General features: G+C 44.9%; 1 protein-coding gene across 4 annotated transcripts in view; it reads left to right on the forward strand.

The window, feature by feature from the left end:
* Window positions 1-17,115, forward strand: part of ABCB1 (ATP binding cassette subfamily B member 1) — a 54,172-nt gene that overhangs the window by 15,491 nt on the left and 21,566 nt on the right. For all 4 annotated transcript variants that reach the window (XM_082193196.1, XM_082193197.1, XM_082193195.1 and 1 more), the window contains exons 7-14: window positions 156-327; window positions 1,293-1,417; window positions 3,489-3,660; window positions 8,151-8,264; window positions 9,246-9,356; window positions 10,715-10,840; window positions 12,443-12,646; window positions 15,388-15,558. In XM_082193196.1, the coding sequence (XP_082049322.1) occupies window positions 156-327; window positions 1,293-1,417; window positions 3,489-3,660; window positions 8,151-8,264; window positions 9,246-9,356; window positions 10,715-10,840; window positions 12,443-12,646; window positions 15,388-15,558 (1,195 nt within the window). The remainder of the gene's footprint in view (window positions 1-155; window positions 328-1,292; window positions 1,418-3,488; window positions 3,661-8,150; window positions 8,265-9,245; window positions 9,357-10,714; window positions 10,841-12,442; window positions 12,647-15,387; window positions 15,559-17,115) is intronic.

Consider the following 17,115-nt stretch of genomic DNA (forward strand, 5'->3'; position numbering starts at 1 on the left):
ATTGGCATCCGTATCTCTGGGGCTAAATGAATATTTTGTAGTATTTGAGTTGTGAATTCCGTATCAGCGTAACAGGAATACCTTGTAGAAATGCATCTTGTTGGTTTTCCTGACCTAAATTTTGCCCTAATCGGTCTACCTTGGTTTGTTTTTAGTGATGTCTCCAAGATCAACGAAGGAATTGGTGACAAAATGTCAATGCTCATCCAGGGAGTAGCTACATTTCTAACAGGATTTATAGTCGGGTTTGCCAAAGGATGGAAATTGACTCTTGTAATACTTGCGGTCAGTCCTGTTCTGGGGCTCTCAGCTGCAATCTGGGCAAAGGTGGGTATAATTTTGCTGAAATGCTAGGGTACCGTGCACAATAAGTATTGTTCGGTTATGAAAACACCACTCTGGCTACCTCTAAAACTTTGTTTCCGATGGCTTTTGTGTTGAGCAGAGATAACTAAGGTCAGCGAGGGCTTTTATCTTTCTGGCAAGCTTCTTTGCTTCCTCAGAGCCATGTTCCCTTCTGGGCAACATTCAGAGGGATGCCAGTAGGGGTGAGGACAGAGGCAAACATGGATGGAGCAATGGATGTGAATGTTGACCTTAGTTTCTCTTCACACACCACACTATCATTTGTCCAGACAAGCAAGAGGCATTGTCAGAGTTCAAGGCCACATTTCAGCTAGTCAAAAGCATTTGGGATGCAAAGCAAGACCAATGATGGGTGTGGCCTGGAGATAGGTGGGACACTGTGGGGACGGTTCTGAGGGCCAGATAGGGAGGCTTGGAAGGGCCACATTTGGCCCCTAGGCCTGAGTTTCTCTACCCATGACCTAGATCAGGGTTACCCAAACTTGAGTCTCTCCAGCTGCATTGAGACTACAGTTTCCATCCTCCCTAACCACTGGTCCTGCTAGCTAGGGGTGATGGGAGTTGTAGTCAAAAAACAGTTGGAGACCCCAAGTTTTGGAAAGCCTGACCTAGATAATTTCCCACAATATGTACATGTCTACACCATCACTATCACATGAGCAACAGGTCTTTTTGAGGGTGAAGCTTTTCTTGGGGAGGGAAGTGTTGAGTGATTGGGTCTTGCCTGTGTGGTCTCTCCATTGTTGGCCCCTGCTTTGTGAATATTGATTAGAATATGCAGGGACACAGATTCTCGACCACTGTATTACACCATGATTGTTTTGGAGCATTAATAGGGAAGTATAGGGGAAGGAAAAGAAGCAAGTGTCTCACACACAATAGTATTGGATCATAGCATTGAAATCGGCAATGTCTTTATCTCACAGGTCCTTACTGCATTCACCAACAAGGAGCTTGCTGCATATGCAAAAGCTGGATCTGTTGCTGAGGAGGTTCTCTCATCAATTAAGACGGTGATGGCTTTTGGAGGACAGAAGAAAGAAATTGAGAGGTCAGGTTATGTTTTGTGGCCACTGGCTATAGATATACACCTGGATTATTCTGTATTTGACCTTTTCCAAACCTAGGGTTCTCATATGTCCGGAATTTCTCAGACATTTGGAAGCAGTGACTGGATGGAAATTGCTAAAAAATTCTGGGAAAATCCAGACATATGGCAACCCATGCGGGCAGTGTCATTTTTGGTAATTTTGCTTAAAAATAGCTCAAAATCTTCTTCTTTCTTTTCTGCAAATTTACCCAAAAGGGTCAACAACTATGGCCCCCAAAAAAACCCCAACAACAACTTTTCTGGCCGGATTTTCACTGTTTGAAATATACCAAACTCTAAATGACAAAATCTGAACCCTGGCTAAATGCCACCAAAGGTTAGTGAGCAGTAGGCCAGTAACCCCTCCCCCCTCCCGCTTGTTGATGATTTAAAATGAGAAGGGCCATAGCTCAGTGGTCTAGAAAGTTAAGATGCCTATGGAGCTGTGACCCCTGGGCTTGAGGCTCCTGATCCCTAATTTAAACGTTCCCTATGTAGCTACTCCTGCCTGCAGGTAATTGGCAGACAAGAGATAGGTGGCAAACTTAATTTGAAGTGACGCCATACAGTGATCCTTCCACTGTTTCTGGCTCCTATAATGTCATGTCTTGACTACATCATATAGCACAGAACTTTCCAAACTTTTCCTGTTACTGACACACTTTTTAGACATTCATCACTTCGCGACACAGTCATTCAGTTTTACTAGCAAACTAGAGGTTAAACTAACCCCTTTCCAACTCTGGAGCGCAGGGACAACACACAGTTTGGAAAGCTATGAAACAGCAGAGGCAATTGTGTTGACCATTCAAAATATTGTAGGGACAATTATTGAACTAGGGGGTGTGAGAGAGAAGATTTTAAAAGTTGGAATGATTATGTTAACAGACAACTATCTTGGCATTTGTTTAGGACCTAACTGGCTAGTTGTTGTTTTTTGTTTTAGCAAATTGCATAAATTTCTGCAGAAGGAGTGCTCTTTTGGAACCACTAAACATACATTTTTATCACTTCTGTGTAGGATTTTAAAATATATGTACTGTACATAGATATGTTGACTACAAAAAATATTTTATGTGTGAATGGACTGCGTATTTTCAAAGAAATTCTAGCAAAAATAAATAATAAAAATGACAAAATCTGAACCCTGGCTAAATGCCACCAAAGGTTAGTGAGCAGTAGGCCAGTAACCCCTCCCCCCTCCCGCTTGTTGATGATTTAAAATGAGAAGGGCCATAGCTCAGTGGTCTAGAAAGTTAAGATGCCTATGGAGCTGTGACCCCTGGGCTTGAGGCTCCTGATCCCTAATTTAAACGTTCCCTATGTAGCTACTCCTGCCTGCAGGTAATTGGCAGACAAGAGATAGGTGGCAAACTTAATTTGAAGTGACGCCATACAGTGATCCTTCCACTGTTTCTGGCTCCTATAATGTCATGTCTTGACTACATCATATAGCACAGAACTTTCCAAACTTTTCCTGTTACTGACACACTTTTTAGACATTCATCACTTCGCGACACAGTCATTCAGTTTTACTAGCAAACTAGAGGTTAAACTAACCCCTTTCCAACTCTGGAGCGCAGGGACAACACACAGTTTGGAAAGCTATGAAACAGCAGAGGCAATTGTGTTGACCATTCAAAATATTGTAGGGACAATTATTGAACTAGGGGGTGTGAGAGAGAAGATTTTAAAAGTTGGAATGATTATGTTAACAGACAACTATCTTGGCATTTGTTTAGGACCTAACTGGCTAGTTGTTGTTTTTTGTTTTAGCAAATTGCATAAATTTCTGCAGAAGGAGTGCTCTTTTGGAACCACTAAACATACATTTTTATCACTTCTGTGTAGGATTTTAAAATATATGTACTGTACATAGATATGTTGACTACAAAAAATATTTTATGTGTGAATGGACTGCGTATTTTCAAAGAAATTCTAGCAAAAATAAATAATAAAAATGGGAGAGAAAATGCATTTTCCTATCAATTGGAGATAACATAATTCAATCAGGTTGCTATTTTTCTTTCAGATATCATAAAAATTTAGAAGATGCTAAAAGACTTGGAATTAAAAAGGCTGTGACTGCCAATATGTCCATGGGGATTGCTTTCTTATTAATATATGCTGCATATGCATTGGCTTTCTGGTATGGAACTACCTTGATACTGGATGAAGGTTACAGCATTGGGAAAGTCCTGACAGTAAGTTTTGGTGAACAGCTGTTCAGTCTTTTCTCCGTAAAGGTAAAGGTAAAGGGACCCCTAACCATTAGGTCCAGTTGTGACCGACTCTGGGGTTGCGGCGCTCATCTCGCTTTATTGGCCAAGGGAGCCGGCGTACAGCTTCCATCCAGCATGACTAAGCTGCTTCTGGCGAACCAGAGCAGCGCACAGAAACACCATTTACCATCACACCAAAGCGGTACCTATTTACCGTATTTTTCGCCCCATAAGACGCACCGGCCCATAAGACGCACCTAGATTTTTGGGGGGGAAATAAAGGAAAAAAATTTATTTCCCCCCCAGGTGCGCTGCGCTACACCAGGAGCTTGGGGCGTGCGGAGCTCAGCGCGCCCCAAGCTTCTGCGTGCCGGCAAGGTCTCCGCTAGCGTGGGAGAGCCGGGCGCCTCTCCCAGGGCTAGCGGACCCCTGCGCTAATCCAGAAGCTTGGGGCAAGCTGAGGTCAGCGCGCCCCAAGCTTCTGCGTGCCGGCAAGCAGTCCGCTAGCCCTGGGAGAGCTGCGGGGCTCTCCCAGGTCTAGCGGATCACTGCGCTACACCAGAAGCTTGGGGCAAGCTGAGGTCAGCGCGCCCCAAGCTTCTGCGTGCCGGCAAGCAGTCCGCTAGCCCTGGGAGAGCCGCGGGGCTCTCCCAGGGCTAGCGGATCACTGCGCTACACCAGGAGCTTGGGGCGTGCTGAGCTCAGCGCGCCCCAAGCTTCTGCGTGCGCGCAAGCAGTCCGCTAGCCTTGGGAGAGCCGCGGGGCTCTCCCAGGGCTAGCGGATCGCTGCGCTATACCAGGAGCTTGGGGCGTGCTGAGCTCAGCGCGCCCCAAGCTTCTAGGTGCGCGCAAGTAGTCCGCTGCCGCCCCAAGCCTCGCGCACCCGGCAGGAGGTCCCACCGGGTGCACGAGGCTTGGGGCGGCAGCGGACTGCTTGCGCGCACCTAGAAGCTTGGGGCGGGCTGAGCTCAGCTGGCCCCAAGCTTCTAGGTGCGCGCAAGCAGTCCGCTGCCGCCCCAAGCCTCGCGCACCCGGTGGGACCTCCTGCCGGGTGCGCGAGGCTTGCAGACACTCGCCCGAATCAGGGGGAGCCCTCCCGAGGGCTCCCCGTGCTTCGGGGGACAGGCTGCCGCCCCAAGCCTCGCGCACCCGGTGGGACCTCCTGCCGGGCACGCGAGGCTTGCAGGCATTCGCCCCATAAGACGCACCCCGATTTCCCCTTCATTTTTGGAGGGGAAAAAGTGCGTCTTATGGGGCGAAAAATACGGTATCTACTTGCACTTTGACATGCTAGGTTGGCAGGAGCAGGGACTGAGCAATGGGAGCTCACCCCGTCGGGGATTCAAACCGCCGACCTTCTGATTGGCAAGTCGTAGGCTCTGTGGTTTAACCCACAGCGCCACCCGCGTCCCCCCCCCACCAAAAAAAGCACTGGAATTCAGGATTGCTCAGAGGCTAAGTGGGTCTTTGTGATGAATGATGAGGCTCTGTACATTTCACTACCTATGAAGTGTCATATTGGTAGACGCATAAAAGCACCCACAAAATAAATAAAGTATTGTATTTTTTTATGCTGCTCCTCCTCCCAAAAGTGCTAAGGCTGCCAGACAGCAAAACTATGCCATTTTGGAAAAACATTGGCCCTGTTTGCTGGGGCTGATGGGAATTGTAGTGAAGAAGCATCTTGAGGGCCAAAGGTTCCCCACACCTGGTCTAGACCATACTGAGCTAGGTAGACCAATGGTCTCAGTATAAGCCAGCCAGCTTCCTATTTTCCCCCAGGTTCTGGGGGGTCCTTGAGCAAGACACCCTCCATGTGCCAAATTCAGCAGGTCTACCACCTAACTGCAGTAGATTCCAGGATGTTTTTGTCAGTGGGAACCCATGCTGGGATTGTGGGCTGCCTGCAAATGTCCAACCTTGCCAACGCTTGACACTGTCCCTGTCTGTCACTTTGAGAGTGTACCTTTGGACCAGTCTGTTGGTTCATAGCTTTGCTTTGCTTTCCCCATATCCAAGTCTGTGATGACTTGGTCTGCTTGCTCCATCGCTGCCTCATTTTCTTCTGTGTCCCTGACCTTGCCTGAACTTTCTACTTCAGGTTCCCAGGCCAGTGACGCCAAGTGCATCCTGGTTTATCCCCTGACACATGCGCTAGCTTCCTTCCATTGTGCAGCCGAGCATTGTGGTGCTATGCTCCCCCTGCCAATTTCCACCTATTTAAGCGAGGAGGAGGAAAAGGGCTGATTTGGGGAGGCTCTGCATATCTCTCGTTCACTTGCTGGCACAGCATGAAAAGGCACGATTTTGGGGACTGGTGGGGGAGGTACACAGTGTTTTTCATCCCCTCCCCTGTTCTGCCTTCCAAAATGTGGAACCAGGCATTAGGAAGAAATTAATGCATACGAAGCTGCTCTAGGCCTCATAAATAATGCTTTTAGGCACAGAAGGATTTTCCATTGATTTAGCAGAATAGTTGGTTTGTGGCTTGGTAACTTAAGGGGAAGCATCATCTCACGATAATTTTCATTGGTTCATGAGCCACTGCACAAGCCTATCGGGTGAAGGCCCTGGGCCTGGTGGCTGTGAGGTTGGCTTTAGCGCCTGAGTATTTGAAATATACTAGGAGTCGACAGTGGATTTCATGCACTTTATTCAGCTCATAGTGGTAAGGAGGAATGAAAGTTCCCCCAAAGTATCTGCTTTATAGACATTATTTACACAATGGGCTGCACTTGATTGCCTAATTCTGGAATTCTCCTGTAGGCCAATCAGGAGCTGGGTTGGGTGGCTCCTGCAGATCAATCATACTGCCGCATTGTTCTAGGACCAATCAGACTGCTGCATTCTGAATCCTATTGTTCTAGGACCAATCAGACTGCTGCATTTTGGATCCTATTCAACTCAAGTACAGTGGTGCCTCGCAAGACGAAAAGAATCCGTTCTGTGATTCTCTTCGTCTAGCGGTTTTTTCGTCTTGCGAAGCAAGCCCATTGACGGATTAGTGCTATTAGCGCTATTAGCGCTATTAGCGGCTTTTAGCGGCTTATCTGCTGATCGGATCAGCTGATAAGCGGCTTAGCGGCTTAGAAAAAAGGGGGGAGGGGAAAAAACCAGCAGGAACTTGCAAGACATTGTCGTCTTGCGAAGCAAGCCCATAGGAAATTCGTTTTGCGAAGCACCTCCAAAATGGAAAACTCTTTCGTCTAGCGAGTTTTCCGTCTTGCGAGGCATTCGTCTTGCGGGGCACCACTGTACATAACAGCATTGGTGCAGGTTTCCACTGTGGGTTTTCTAGAATAGGGTGATCTTTCATGAAGCAAGTGACACAGAGTTGCCTGGTGATACTGCACTATTGACAAGGTTAGCATGGCATTTTATGCAGAGACAATCTAAAAACACTATTTTGCAGTGGAACTTTTTCCTTGTACTTAAACCTTTCTCTGTGCTTATACCTGCTTGATCTCATTAAAATTGGATATAACATTCTCTGGACTGCATTACTTTTAAGGGGACAGGAAATCAAGTTGCCACTGGTTTATATTTTGTGTTGTTGTTCTTGTTGTTTATTTGGAAGTATAATGTGCTTTCTAGAAACTGTAATTACCTGCTGGGAGCCTCCATTTGGCTTGGGGTGGGGCCTGACAGGCTCCATAGAGAGCTGCTGCTGCTGCTGCTTCTCAACAGAGAGGGCTTCTTTTTTAATATTGTTTTTTATTTTTATCTATGTCATCTTAATTTGTTATTGATATTAATGTTTTAGTTTTAGATTTTATGATTTATGTGGAAATTGTTTTCCATTTGGTTGTGTACCTTTTGATGTGTTTTATTTATTGTTTATGACTTTTGTTATGTTGGTAATTATGTAAATCTTGTCATGTTTTAAGCTGCCTTGAGCATTGTTTCAGCTATGGAAAGGCAGCATACAAATAAAATGATAGTGGTGGTGATGATTTACTTTTCAGTAAATATGCTTAGAACTGGGCTTTTAGAAGTTCCTTGGAATTTCTCTGGATTGCACTCAATCAGGGATCTTATCATATATTTAATCCTCAATACTTTTTATTGAGCTTTCATCCTGATTTGCACAAAGTTTGTGGGGAGGGTGTTTAATGCTGGCTACTTATTGAGATTTCATCACAGTATTTCTGTGTGGGGAGATTATGCAATTGTTATCCCATTATTATTATTTTTTAAAAGTGTATTTTTCCATTACTTTCTAATCTTTTTAGTGGGTGGAGTGACCAAAATGTCAAATCTGCTTTAATTATGCAACCTGTGTTTGCTGGTATGTGATCCCATCTGCAAAAAAAAATGACAGTCTGGAAGCACCAGTCAGCCTTCGTTATCTGCTAGATACATGTCTGTTTGCTGGAGATCAGCCACATCACAGTTAAGGAATGTGGATCCTATCTGGCAAAAAGGATTCATAAACATATTTTCTTTCTGTTTTGAAAAATATTCCTGTTTAGGTCTTCTTCGCTGTTTTGATTGGCGCCTTTTCCATCGGTCAGGTGACTCCAAACCTAGAAGCGTTTGCTATTGCAAGGGGAGCAGCTTATGCAATATTCAACATCATAGACAATGTAAGCCTCCTTTTTTAAAGCTTGAAATGATAGTGAGCCAAAATGTCTGAGATCTGTTGTAAGTTTGTAATCACCGCTGGCTGAGATCTGCCTACCTCATAGGGTTGTTGTGAGGATCAAATGTGGAGGGGGAGAACCATGTATGTCACTTTGGACCACTTGGAGGAAAGGTAGGGTATAATTGCAGTATAAAGGTAAAGGTAAAGGGACCCCTGACCATTAGGTCCAGTTGTGACCGACTCTGGGGTTGCGGCGCTCATCTCACTTTATTGGCCTAGGGAGCCGGCGTACAGCTTACGGGTCATGTGGCCAGCATGACTAAGCCGCTTCTGGCGAACCAGAGCAGCACATGGAAACACCGTTTACCTTCCCGCCAGAGCGGTACCTGTTTATCTACTTGCCCTTTCATGTGCTTTCGAACTGCTAGGTTGGCAGGAGCAGGGACCAAGCAACGGGAGCTCACCCCGTCACGGGGATTTGAACCGCCGACCTTCTGATCGGCAAGTCCTAGGCTCTGTGGTTTAACCCACAGCGCCACCCGTGTCCCGTTAATTGCAGTATAGGTAGTAATAACAACATACCCTTTTCCTTCCCTGCTATGGTTGCAAGGAAAATCCTTCCTCTGATGTTGGTGTTGGGAATAAATCCTCTCGGTGGAAGATTTTCTTCCTGGCTAATGATGGCCTTAGATGAGGTGGGGTGTTAGTTGGGGCTGTGGTAGGGAAGAAAGAGTTAACCTCTCTTTCCCATGACTGTGTTCCTGATTAAAAGTGGGAACTGTTTCTTTTAAAAGGAAAAAAACTTGACAAGTTTGCTAAAGACAGTAGCATCTAGTCTAGATGGGTCTCCACTGGTGATGGGTGTATGAACAGAATCTTTACATGCTAGCTTGGTATCCAAAATTTCACTTTGCTTCCAAGTTTCAGAAGAATGAAACTGACCTGAATTTGATTTTTTTAAATCTTCTTTTCTTTTCTACAGGAACCTAAAATTGACAGTTATTCACCTGCTGGCTACAAACCCGACCAAATTAAAGGAAATCTGGCTTTCCAAAATGTGCATTTCAAGTATCCCTCAAGGCCAGATGTTCAGGTACTCTATGAGTTAAAATCCATACGAATTCCCACTTACCGCCATTGAAAATTTAACATTATGTTTGCAAGTGTTAAGGGGAAAATCAATACACAGTCCAAATGGTGTTTAAAATGCATAATTAGCTGTTCTAAGTGCTTTTGTAGACATAGACTCATAGAATTGTAGAGTTGGAAGGGAACCGAGGGTCATCTAGTCCAACCCCCTGCAATAAGAACCTTTTGCCTAAAGCAGGGCTCGAAACCCTATTGGAGCTGAACAATAACTGAGTCCCACGGACCCCTGTACTGAAAGCAGATTCTTCACACCAATACAAATGTTGGACGCCTTGGGTACAATCTGCATGAAAATCCTTTTCATTTGTGAGGCATCCTCTTATCAGTATTTTTGCAAATGTATTTGCTGTTCATTTTCATTATTATTTCTTACCTGCCCTTCCCCAGATTCTCCCAGGGCAGTAGAATTAAAACGGCAATAAACACCAACAACCCCCCCACCCATAAAGACATAATGGTATAAACACTGGGTTCTTTTGTGCTGTAAACTGTTATCTAATTTTTTTGAGCTGTAATCTAATTTTTTTGAGTTTTTGAAGCTCAGTAATGAATGCTGGTTTTGACATTTCCTGGCTTTTGTCCTTTAAAGCTAGACAAACACAGACAAAAACACACATACCTCCATATATGGCCCAATGAGACTTGCTGTGATGAAATCTGTTTCAAGGCAATTAACATAAGAAGAGCCTGCTGGGTCAGGCCAATGGCCCATCTAACTCTTCATCCTATTCTCACACTGGCCAACCAGGTGCCTGCAGGAAGCCATCATGCAGGATTCAAACAAGGTTCCTTGTTGTTGTTGTTTAGTCATTTAGTCATGTCCGACTTTTTGTGACCCCATGGACCAGAGCACGCCAGGCACTCCTGTCTTCCACTGCCTCCCGCAGTTTGGTCAAACTCATGCTGGTAGCTTCGAGAACACTGTCCAACCATCTCGTCCTCTGTTGTCCCCTTCTCCTTGTGCCCTCCATCTTCCCCAGCATCAGGGTCTTTTCCAGGGAGTCTTCTCTTCTCATCAGGTGTCCAAAGTATTGGAGCCTCAGCTTCAGGATCTGTCCTCCAAGTGAGCACCTAGCAATTGGTATTCCGAAGCATCACTGCCTCCAATTACAGGTGTTTGTGTCAGGGAAACTTGCTGTGTCTGATTTGTACTTATGAATGTGCTCCACTGTCGCTCACTTTTCTCTGAGCTTGCATCATGACTGTGCGTTCCAAGGACCTGGATACTGCACAACCCTTGCAAATAAAATAAAATAAAATTAAAGCAGCTCTCATTGTGTTTCCCCTCCCTCTCTCATCCAGGTGTTAAAAGGCTTGAATCTGAAAGTTAACAGTGGACAGACAGTGGCCTTGGTAGGCAGTAGCGGTTGTGGGAAAGGTACGACTGTTCAGCTGATCCAGAGGTTTTATGATCCTATTGAAGGCATGGTAAGATACTTGAGCCAAATGCCCATAAAATGTCCCCCCCCCCCTGAACACTGTCAATATCAAATGTCAGATTATGGATATTTTATTTGACCTGGGTGTAAAAGTCTGATATCCTATATCTGCCCTGAAGTATTCAGGGTAAATAGTGTCAGTCTTGCTGTTAATATTCTTCAGATGAAATTCTTACACTTGCTTTTCTTTATAATATAAACTCAAAGCTAGTTATGAAAGAATTAGTCAAAACACATAAAATGCAGTAAAAACAGTTGAAATGGAGCTGAAACCTATTTCAAACAATAAAACCAAGAGCAGGATAAAACAATTCAGCATAAAAACTGGGAGGCAGAACTCTGGGCTGTACAGAATGAAAACCAGGAAGTATAACAAGGTCTTGGGAGTTCAACAGGAAGGAGCAGGACAGAACACTCTAGGGATGAAGTTCCACATCCGCACCATGCCTCTAAAATGCATGGCTTCCCCAAGGAATGTACAGTTCCCTGGGTTCTTTGGCGAGAGAGCCATGTGCTTTAAATCTGGGGCAGCATGTGTGCTGCAATAGAGAAGGTGGAGTTCAGAATCAGTTGCAAGGCGAGTTTGCAGGTCTCAAGTGGTAACAGCTCTTCTTCCTCCTGGACCTCTGCCTGTCTCCCCGCCTTACAACTTTTCCTGACATCTCCTCCTCCAGATCCAGCCTAAACTAACCGAAACTCTGTTTCTTTACATCAGGGGTGGCTAACTCCCAGTTCAGGGACAGATCTATCCCCTCCAACCCCCCCCCCCAAAAAAAAACACCCTTCACTTATTTTTATGACAACAAAGAAGGAAAACAAATAGATGCAATGCTGGGATGGTCATACGCCAGTGCCTTAACGAAGAGGCAATTTACTCCTTTGCTAGTCATTACATTGATAATTTGATGAGCAGGGAGGAGGCAATATTTCTCCCCTTCCTCAGCTGATCTGCATAGATCAGTTGCAGAGGGGTGTGTGTGTGTGTCAGGGGCTGTGTATCCTGTGTGTGCATGTGAGACTCTGGGTTGGCCGCACCCACCAGTAGCACACAACCACTAAAGGGTTGGCCAAGGCTGAATGCAGCCCTCAGACTGTAGCAGTGTGGTGTGGTAGTGAGAGGCTAGGAGCTGGGAGACCAGGGTTCCCTATGCTATGAAGCGCACAGGGTGCCCTATGCCAGAGGAAAAGGTGGGGAAGAAATGCCCTAAATAAATAAAATAAATAAGGAAGTTTAGCCACTCCTGCTTTACATGCTCGTGCCGTCCTCCTTGACTAGGGAGATGGTCTATTTCCTCTTTTTCTTTGCTTTGTCGGGCTTATCTCAGATTTGTCTATCCCTCTTCCATGAAAACCTTGCAGCTGACTACCACTAGTAATAGGCTGTGTCTGATCCTGTCCCTATCCAACACCCTCTCCCTACTTTCCTGACTAGATATGCCCCTTTCTTCCACTCCCCTTTTCAAACCATGTACTATACCCATGATAATATTTTCCCTTTTACTTCACACATTCTTTTTATGACAGTTTGCCAATATTTATTCTGAGTTCTGAGTGGAACTCTCTTGTGCGATTTGTGTGTGCTTCATTTTAGATTACCATTGATGATCAGGATATCAAGACCCTGAACTTAAGGTACCTGAGGGAGATTATAGGTGTGGTGAACCAGGAGCCTGTGTTATTTCAAACCACGATTGCAGAAAACATTCGATACGGCCGTGAAGACGTCACCATGGAAGAGATTGAAAAAGCTGTCAAGGAAGCCAATGCTTATGACTTCATCATGAAACTGCCCAATGTGAGAAATTAGGATACCCTCCTCTGCTTATCTTATTTTAATGCCTTGTGTAGTTTTTTAAAAGCTGAAATAAACCAAGCAGAATAAAATATTGCCTGAAGGCTGCCTTCTCTAACCTGTGTTAGTGGCAAGGAGAATTCACTGGGTGTCAAGATCCAAGTTTTGGGGCGAGTAGTCTTTGGTGAGAGAACCCCAGGTTCAATTTAAAATCACAAGTTATATAGCAAAGTAAAGCATGGAAATATATGCTGTAAGAGCTTTAAAACATGCCCTTGTGAGTTCCAAAACATCCCTCTTCCCTTAGCATAGAAAAGACCCTGTGTTTGATAAGTTTAAAATGGGTTACTTACAAACTCTCCAAAGGTCATGTTCATGTGTTTTCCATACATCAGTCAGAAAACACAGACAGGAAAAACTTGGCTTAGTTACAGTGGTGAAAGTTCTTGAATTGTTGGTACAGGAACTCAAGAATGGCTTATAAAAACCATGTGGTCTGAGCTTAGACCACATCACGCTGAGGCACTCAAGTAGACAGAAGAACAACAATAGGCTTGATTACCCTCCTCCCAAGGTGAGGGGGTGTGCCTAGCTAAGCCTGGCAGGACAGCTTACTCTATGATGTTAACCCCTTCATGCATCAATTAGATTTAAGCATGTTGGTTATATGAGGCTTGTCCCCCCCCCCTAATTTCAATATATACAGTTGTGAATACAGTTGTGAAAAGGCTTCCCTTTTGTTCCTTGTTGTGCTGCGCCTCCTTTTTAACAACCCATTTTCACTCTAATCTCTAGCCCAGTTGTTAATTACTGCTTCTCACACACCAAATCCTGCTTGTAGATTTACGGTATCTGACAATTATATCGTTTTTAAATAATCTGCGAATAATTTCCACTCCTCCCTCAGCCAAGTCTCGTCTTGCTTGCTGATTTTAGTTGCAATGCTGGCCAATTCTACATATTCTATTAGTTTATTTAACCAATCCTTTTTTGTTGGAATTTCTTGTTCTTTCTATTTTTGCACATAGATGGTTCTTGCAGCTGTAGTTGCATAGAGAAAGAGGTTGAGTACCTTCTTAGGGATGTCAACATTGGTTATTCCCAATAAGAAAGCTTCCAGATTTTTGGGGATTGTTGTCTTTAAAATATTTTTGAATTCTCCATAAATCATATCCCAATATTTTTTGGCTTGCTTACACTTCCACCACATGTGAAAGAATGTACCTTCGGTCTCTTGGAACTTCCAGCATAAGTTAGATCCTTTTTATACATCTTGATGAGCTTGCTAGGGGTCAAATACAATCTATATATCATCTTTAATATATTTTCCTTTGAGGTATAGCACAGGTTATATGAGGCTTGTTATCCAACCCGGTGTGCTCCATATATTGTTGGACTATGGTGCCCATCATTCCTGACCATTGCCCATCCTGGTTGGGGCTGATGGGCTTTGTAGCTCAAACATCTAGAGGGCAGCAGGTTAGGGAAGGCTGCAGCTTTTTAAAAGTCTCATGTGGAGTCTGGAAGAAGAATTAACAGTGTTTCCTATATCTTGGGGGATTTTTTTTTTTAAGTTAAAGGTTGAAGGTCTTTATTATTTATGTGGCACCATGCACACAATGCTTCACAAAGCAACACATGAAAATCAGTGTGAGGGGATTGACAAAGACAGGGAAGGAACCTGGAGGGTGAAGGTAACAGTGGAATAAGTGTGTGTTCCCGGGAAGAGGAATTTATTGTTAGACCACACTGGGAATAGTTGTTTGGGGGTGGGTGGGTAGGGAATAGAGGACTCCTAGCAGCTCTCAGCACCTGTAACAGACTACAGCTCCAAGAATTCTTTGGGAGAAGCCATGACTGTTTAAAACGATATGATACTGATTTAAATGTATAATACTAATGAGGCCTGTGTGCGTTAGGGCTGCCACTATTGCTAGCAAGAGATTCACTAAAACAAGGCTTTTTTAAATATTAAAATCAGTTGTTGAAGTTTAAATACAGGCCTCATGTTTTAATCTATTTTTTTAAGTTCAATTGTTAGAAAGGGCAGCGGTTCAAGGGCGTCCTGTAAACTGAGAGTTAGTTTATTTTCACCTTCCTGTGCATGTTGGCTATAAGGTCTATTTTCACACACATTATTATTATTATTTCTCTAAATATAGATGAACCTTCCTAGGCAAATAAACAACCCAGAAATGTTTCTTGAAATGCCTGGTGCTTGGTGCAAGTATTTTTCTAGCCACTGAACACGTGGTGTGTTTTCAGCAAGCAAAACACACATAACACGCTTGTATATTTATTCAGTTATTTAGATTAAATTTTCCAGGATGACTTATGGTCTGGGCCTCAGAATTCCTCAATAGAGATGATATTCATGCAGGAAAAGTTTCATGGTGAGGGGTGTGCAATGTCAGTGTGGACATGTGTGTGGAGTAAACACATGTCCCCTCTTAGCCAGCCCTCTGTCAGTGGTGGGTGGAGCCAACATGCACAGGAAGGTGAAAATAAACTAACTCTCAGTTTAAAGGATGCCCTTGAACATGAGTGGGTGTAAACAAAGTGGACATGCTGGCCACACCCACTCTTGCATTGGCTCCACCCACTATTAGCATGCAGTCCTCCTCCCCAAGAGAAAATGCCATCTGTGGGCCAAAAATTACTCCCTAACCCTGACATAATATATCAGCCCATAACATCATTTATTGGTTCTGAGCTGTTGCTGGTTTTCCCCCCCTGTTTTGCAGACATTTCACACTATGGTTGGAGAAAGAGGAGCCCAGCTAAGTGGAGGACAGAAGCAAAGGATAGCAATTGCCCGTGCTCTTGTCCGCAACCCCAAGATCCTGTTGCTGGATGAGGCTACGTCAGCTTTGGATACCGAAAGTGAAGCTGTGGTTCAGGCAGCATTGGACAAGGTCTGTTTCCCTGTGAAAACCTTGCATAGTAGAAAATGAATGGTTTACAAATAACTTAAGATGAATAACAGGTTTCATTATGAGAGCAGCGATCTCATTGCATGATGGGCCTTTCCTGCCTCTTTCTCTCCCGCTGACGTGAAAGGGCAGCAAAGTTTCAGTCATTTGAACTTATTGTTGCATTTATACTGTTAGGGAGTACAGTGGTACCTCGGGTTAAAGACGCTTCAAGTTACAGATGCTTCAGGTTACAGACTCTGCTAACCCAGAAATAGCATCTCAGGTTAAGAACTTTACCTCAGGATGAGAACAGAAATTGCGCACCAGCGGTGCAGTGGCAGCAGGAGGCCGCATTAGCTAAAGTGATACCTCAGGTTAAGAACAGTTTCAGGTTAAGAACGGACCTCCAGAACGAATTAAGTTCTTAACCCGAGGTACCACTGTATATGTATGGGAGGGGTGTTAGGGGAGGGGTGAAGAACATGTTGTTGTGCTCCTTCTGGGGTAGTTTGTCCATCTTTGGTCCCCACCCTGCACTCAGCTCTCACCTGTGTCTCCCAGAAGCTGTCAACATGCCACAGCGACCACACCCCAGGAAATGGCTTTTGACTGGCCAGCTGAACCAGGTGAGGGTAGCCAATGGGTCTCACACCCCTAGTGAGATAGGGAAGAAGAAAGGCATGCGAAGAAAGGCTCTGACGGATTGAGTGGACGAGACCAATAGTGGGTCCAACAGTCAATCATGCCGTTTCTTCATGTGCTATAGAGGGAAGTGAGGGGCAGATGGGGCTGGGAAAGTAGCCCCTCTAGGAGAAGGAAAACTCTGATCCTAACCCTCTGCTGCCTTGTGGCTATACTCATTGGCGAGAAAGGCCTTTGGAGTAAACCCATGCCTACTGCCTTGTGGGACATCTTCAGGAGAAGAAAAGGCTAAAAAAGTAAACACTGCACAAATCCAGAGTGGAGTCCCTTCTGGCAACTCCTTCAGCCAAGCTGGTGTCAAGCATCTTGCTCTGCTTTCCTTTGGACCACATCAGCAAGGCTGAGGCAGGGGGTGGGCCTTGTCATTTGGGCAACCCAGGATTGCACCCCAGAGAGGTCGCTTCTGTGCTGCTAATCAGCAAAACCTATCTGGGAGCAGTTACAAGTTACCGGTCTCTGCACCACAGGAGGCACTGTGATTCTCCCCTGGAGGCACACTTCCTTGTCTCTTGAGAAAGATGGATGCCAGCTGCTTGGGACATGGGATTTTCTGCCGCAGGAGCCAGCCTTGCCCTTTGATTTGGAGGGTGGGCATTTGCTGCTCCACACCAGGCAGCAAAATCTGCCTTTGCCCATCCCTACCTGAAGGTCAGGGAACCTCCATGAAGAGCCTGCGATGAGTTACAGCAGGGGACTGAAGTTGGAGGAGGGAATTGACAGAATGGAGGGGTCTTCCTCACGCCAGCCTCTCTATACAGGGCACTCTCTTGGATGCCAGCAAATACGCTTAAATGCATTTCAAAAACAGCGTTGTTTTAAAAGGGAGCTGCTTATAACGATCTGGTTGTCTTCTGT

The sequence above is a fragment of the Podarcis vaucheri genome (genome assembly GCF_965113315.1).
Source record: "Podarcis vaucheri genome assembly, chromosome: 12".
Lineage (NCBI taxonomy): Eukaryota > Metazoa > Chordata > Lepidosauria > Squamata > Lacertidae > Podarcis > Podarcis vaucheri.